Source organism: Pseudochaenichthys georgianus, chromosome 11 (assembly GCF_902827115.2).
Source record: "Pseudochaenichthys georgianus chromosome 11, fPseGeo1.2, whole genome shotgun sequence".
NCBI classification, from domain to species: Eukaryota; Metazoa; Chordata; class Actinopteri; order Perciformes; family Channichthyidae; genus Pseudochaenichthys; species Pseudochaenichthys georgianus.
Genome location: NC_047513.1, coordinates 25,861,709 through 25,867,387, shown reverse-complemented (window position 1 = coordinate 25,867,387; position 5,679 = coordinate 25,861,709). Strand labels below are relative to the sequence as shown.

Genomic DNA, 5,679 nt, shown 5'->3' with positions numbered 1-5,679 from the left:
TCAGAGTTAATTCCCTCAATTTTCCCCCCTGAGAAGATATTGCTCACGATAGCCTGTAGGACTCGTCCACTTCTACACACCTCCTTCCTTCTATTCTTCCCAAAAAGCTTTATCTTGAGTGATTCAGAGCCTCCCTATTGTGGCAGTATTTGGATAGCAGTCGGACACAGAAGCAATACACTCTATAGATAGAGACATTCTCCCTCCACAGACATCTCATCCCTTCAGAGGGAAAAGGTAATAAAACCATCATGTATGGAACGCAGTCTCTGTATAAAATCCATAGTATGTTTCACACATTCAATGACATAGACTTTAACAAAGATGACTTGTGACTTCCCTTGGACTTTGCCTTTTTACTTGAAAATGATAACTATAAGCCGAAAGATTAAATGAATGTTCCAAAAATTAATTAATTTCCTTTCATACACTGAATCCACCAATCGACCCCTATTCATTCTCAGGAAATTGACAATTCACTCCCCAGATCTAATCCAACAGGATCCACACAATTTGCTGAAGCAAACCCTGAAGAAACCAAAAGACAATTTTGTTTGCATACAAAAACTATGAGGTGGGCAGCAAAAAAGGAAATTGCAAATTGGCATTACATTTGGTAAAGAGCGCATAATAACTTGATTAAGGTTTAAGACTTGTGACTTGATTTTTTAACAGGAATCGTGCGGTAGTGTTTGTGTTATATCGATATGAAAACTATAACAACAATTGACAGTGTCATCATTCATTTAGAGTAGCACTTGAAACTTTATTTTAAACAAAATAATAAATATTAACACTGGTATTTCTTCATCATTCTTTAAACGTAAAAAAAGTAATACAGTTTGCACAATTATTCAGTAATTTCCATTTATTAAAGATCTGTCCATTTGTGTACCGCTTTCAGTCCGTTCCGTGTGCAATCGCTAATGCATCTTAACTCTCTCAAGCTCTGGAAAAAGTTTGGATTATCCGACTTGTGGCTTGTCTTTCCTCCATTATTCAGCTCCCACAAACTTCAATGCAGTGGTCCTCTCTGTGGCTCTTTCTTCATAGCTAAAATGCTATGGTTATAAGTCATTAACAATCCCAGAATTCCTTTGGTTTCATTCGCTTTACCAACAACTTCCCCAGTTCATATCCGCAACTTGAGGGACAGACACTCACTGGGTGAAAGGGGAAAAGTGCATTGTGTGTGTGCATGCATGCATGCCCGCATCCACGTAGCCATTATCCTCCTGGGAGTAGAGCGTGATCCAGAGAGCATACATTCCATCGTGGGGACAGAACCATGGGAGACAGAGGAGGGGGGGGGGTCTTAAAGTACTCTAGGGGTTGCAGTGCAAATCTCAGAGGAATACGCTTGAATCTGTTTCATCTTAATACTCCCTCAAACACGATCATGGAATATCCCCAGCCCATCGGCAGACCCCCCATTGCACAGTTCCCCCACTGTAGCATTCCGCCCTAAAACCCTAAAATGAGACATTATGGCATCTTATGACTGCAGTCTCTCTCATAGTGTAGTGTCATTTTGTTTGCCTTGGGGAGTGTTCTCAAAATCTTGTGTTTTGAATAGTTCAATTGATCTGGTAAATCGCTGTTTGCTTGCCTGCCTCCGAGGCATCAGGATCACAGTGCAGTAGCTGTTCTTCGTCTCTCCTTCGTTTAAGCTCTCACTGCGCACTCCTGACAGTCAGGTGTCATGTGCAGGATTACATTTATCTAAAAAAAAAAAACTGGAAGACTAAACAAAGCTTTCATGGTGATAAACAATACATTACCACAGCTGACTGCCTCACACATAATGCTTCTGCTTTGAGTGTGCTTTATGGGCAGGCTTACCGCTTTTCCCATTATGATGTGCATGTTTTTTATAATGGACTCTGGGGTTATGGGATGTCCTCATAGCCCCCATGCAGTTCACGTAACTGGGAAGAAGGTCATTCATATTCTCCCTAGATCCCCAGTTCACCTCTATAGCCAGATCCCCGTAGCTTTCACAGGGGTTTTGGTAGCATGCGGCTTCTCCCTGGACGGGTAAGTTGACATGACCCCCTGCATTGTACGGCTCTGATGGCTCCGTTGGGAGTTCTGGAGCCTCCTGTTGGGCCGGTACCTGCTCTGCCCGAGGTAGGCAGTCTTGTTGCTCGGCATGGTAGCTTTTCTCCAGCCGATGGGAGATGGCAAGCTGAAGGAGGTGGAGGAGCTCTATGATGTTGAGTAGCAAAGAGATGGCAGCGATCACCTGAGTGTAGATGGTGAAGATGGTCTTCTCCGTGGGTCGAGAAACGAAGCAGTCCACCGTGTGAGGACAGGGGTACGCCGTGCACTGGAACTTCGCTGCAATGATGAAACCATCGTAAATAAACCACAGCCCGAGGATGAAGCCAACTTCTAAGAGGACTTTTAACAGGATGCTGAATGCGTATGCACACAGCAACCTGCCTTTCAGTTTAGGAGCCTCGGGTGGAGTTTTTTCCGCTCTTCCACGTTTCCCACCACCCTCTTGTTTCTCCTCTTGTGCATTGTCTTTAGTCGCACTTGTATTGCCCCATTTGACTTCTATTTTTCCTTTCTTGCGTCCTCCACTACCTTCTTCCGCCTCCTTCGCATCCTCCTCTTTTCTCTTGGCATTCCCAGCCCTTATAGCCACATATCCAAAGTAGAAGATGGTCGGCGTGGACACGAAGATGACTTGGAGGACAAAGTAGCGAAAGTGGGAGATGGGGAAGGCTTTGTCGTAGCACACGGCAGGGCAGCCAGGTTGTTTCGTGTTGCAGACAAAATCGGCTTGCTCGTCGTCCCAAGCAGACTCTGCAGCGGCTCCCAGCACCAGCATGCGAAACAGGAAGAGGACAGTAAGCCAGACTCGGCCAACGCCTGTTGAATACTCCTGACCCTCCTCCAGTAGGTGCTCCAGGAAGGACCAGTCAGCTCTGGACATCCTCTGCTCCTAAGAGGGACAGTTTGTAGACAAAAGATAGGGAAAGATGAGAAGATGTTTGAGAGACTTCAGAGTTTACTCATGTATTCACTCCAATGGGAACTTCGAGTGCCTGGATCCCGTTATACCTTTCTGCTTGTGTTGCATCTGTTATGCAAGCTGTACAGTTTATCCACATACTCGTTTACGGCTACATAGCTGAACAGATTGGCTTGAATGTGCCAATTAACACCTAATTGCTACATTTTATTTCCACTATAAAATCCTCAAGTGCTTTTCATTAACAGGCAGCTTATGCGTAAGTGTTTAATGATTTCTATAAGCAACAAATGAGCTGCATTTCTCTAACCTTTACAGTATAATGGTGTATTTTTTATGGTGGAAAAATGTGTATCTGGCTGCAGCGCCCCTTATTAGTTATTTCATGAGCTCACACCATTTTTAGGGTGAAAAAACAAAGCCTCCATCCACTAAAAGGCAGGGAAACAAAAACACAAGCTGACATTAAATATGAAAGGAACTAGTGTACACGTTCACTCTTTAAACTGGAGTGAAGTGAAGCCCCTCAAACTTTAACATTATACCTCTTTGTTGTTACATTCACAGTTGTAATTGAATTTATGAATCAATTAACGCTGCGACAAATCACAAGGTGGCTGATCAAAAGTATTGAGGGGAGATGAATAGAAATTGTTAACGATGAGTGACAGTCAGTTATTGTCGGGAAGCTCAACGCACGCACCCACGCACGCACGCACGCACGCACGCACGCACACACACACACACACACACACACACACACACACACACACACACACACGTGCACACGCATCTGAGTAAACATCCTGTGTGTGGGAGAGTTGAGGCACTGCTGTGACACTTGTCTATTTGTTTAGACCTTTTTATGTTTTTTTGTTATTTCTTCCCCTCTGAGAAAAGAAAACTTGCTAATAGTGAAAACACGAACCCTTCTAACAGGATGAGACAAGACAATGGCCTGTCAGGGATTCTGGCAAAAACATGATAACTGGGGAGTGCTTTGGAAGCCGAGTACTTCGTGCCACAGATAAGCACAGGTTTGATTCCCTTGTTGCATTTTAGACCCCTCTCTCTCTCCGATCCACCTCTACTCATAATTCAAAAAAAGTTCAAAAGTGATCCACCACTGAGAGTATTGGCCAAAGTAGTACTGTGTATTACATATACTACAGAATACCGACATACGAGTAAGAGAGAACCATCAGAGAGAACCACAAGATGAAATAAGGCAATTCATAAATCCATAATCTACATATATAAAATACAGTAAAACACTATCATAAATGCCACAGACACACACGCTTTTCACTGGACTAGTGATGATGAATGAATGTTTATTTATATAGCCCAATATCACAAATGTTACATTTGTCTCAGTGGTCTTCACAGTGTGTACAGAATATTAGTAAGACAATACGACACCCTCTGTCCTTAGACCCTCACATCGTACAAGGAAAAACTTCCGAAGAAAACCCAGTTTAAAGGGAACATGGGAGAAACCTCAGGGAGAGCAACAGAGGAGGGATCCCTCTCCCAGGACGGACAGACGTGCAATAGATGCCGTGTGTAAATTGAAAAGATAATACATTTGCAACATAGTAAGACATAGGATGACTAGTAATAAGTCTTCTTTATTGTACAGCCTTTTCTATTCTTATTATTTGATTACTTAGTTCTTTTTTTGTTACCAGTACACATTTAAAAATATGTCTTTAACTAAGCAGGATAAATAAATAATAGTTAAAAAACTCAAGATTCACTGTAATTAGAAATTCATATTCAGAAGTTCATCCTGAAATGTATTAGATCGGAATGCACAAAGTCATAAAATAATTACATAAAAGCTAAATTCACTTCCAATAGTCAATAAAAAGTATTCTAGGCACTAAAAGTCAATTATAATAAATACAATATTTGTTCTTTAAGGGGATTTAAAACAACATCATCATTCACTCTTTGACAACAAATTAAAGCTGCAGGGACATATTATGTCCTTTGTAAACAATGAAAGTGTTTTTTTGTTCGAGATAAACAATGCTAATCTGTGTTTTGTTCCTAATTGGGAAATGTTCTTACCTTTCTCTCTTGTGAAGCGGGGGTTGTCTCCTTATTGGCGTACTGGTCTCAGCACTCAGTGTACTTTAATGTCCCACTCCGCTGCCTACGGTGGCAATAAGCAGTCGGTTTGTGTTATGCCTTCTTTAAAAAGAATCGATGTAATCGGAAAAAGTGCGGAGAACTTTCCCATGCCTGTTTATTTGGCCCTTCCCTCGGGAACTTGGTCCAGGAAATGGGATGTATGAATCTAAAGTAGCTCTTTAGTTAACTGCGCTCGGGCGTTTTGATTTTAACTTTGTTTAAAGACCACCAATTTGCATTAATTACAAGGGGAACATCGCCTGACTTGGATTACTTTAAAGTGAGAGGAGGGGGGAGAAGCTTAAAAGTCAGGGAAGGAAGGGGCACTGGAAATATTGAGATAGTCGTTTAAAGGAAACAGTCAGTATAGTAGTATTGTAATTCAGCTCCATAATTACAATCAAATTAAGTAACTTGGTAAGAAAGAAAAACACGTTGGTACTTGTCTTCTACAATCCATTGTAAATCAAATGGGTTTTATTGTTTTCTTTTCTTTTCTATTTTAAAATATTGGTCATTTTTAGCATATTCTTACACAATCAGATAATATTTTTCAT

General features: G+C 41.5%; 1 protein-coding gene across 1 annotated transcript; it reads right to left on the bottom strand.

Moving 5' to 3' along the window:
- Positions 1 to 346: 346 nt before the first annotated feature.
- gja4 (gap junction protein alpha 4) lies at positions 347 to 5,365 on the bottom strand. Its single transcript, XM_034094835.2, has 2 exons — positions 5,060 to 5,365; positions 347 to 2,953 (listed from the first exon to the last, which is right to left on the bottom strand). The coding sequence occupies exon 2, from the start codon at positions 2,942 to 2,944 to the stop codon at positions 1,796 to 1,798; it is 1,149 nt and encodes a 382-aa protein (XP_033950726.1). The 5' UTR covers positions 2,945 to 2,953; positions 5,060 to 5,365; the 3' UTR covers positions 347 to 1,795.
- Between the last annotated feature and the right edge of the window lie 314 nt (positions 5,366 to 5,679).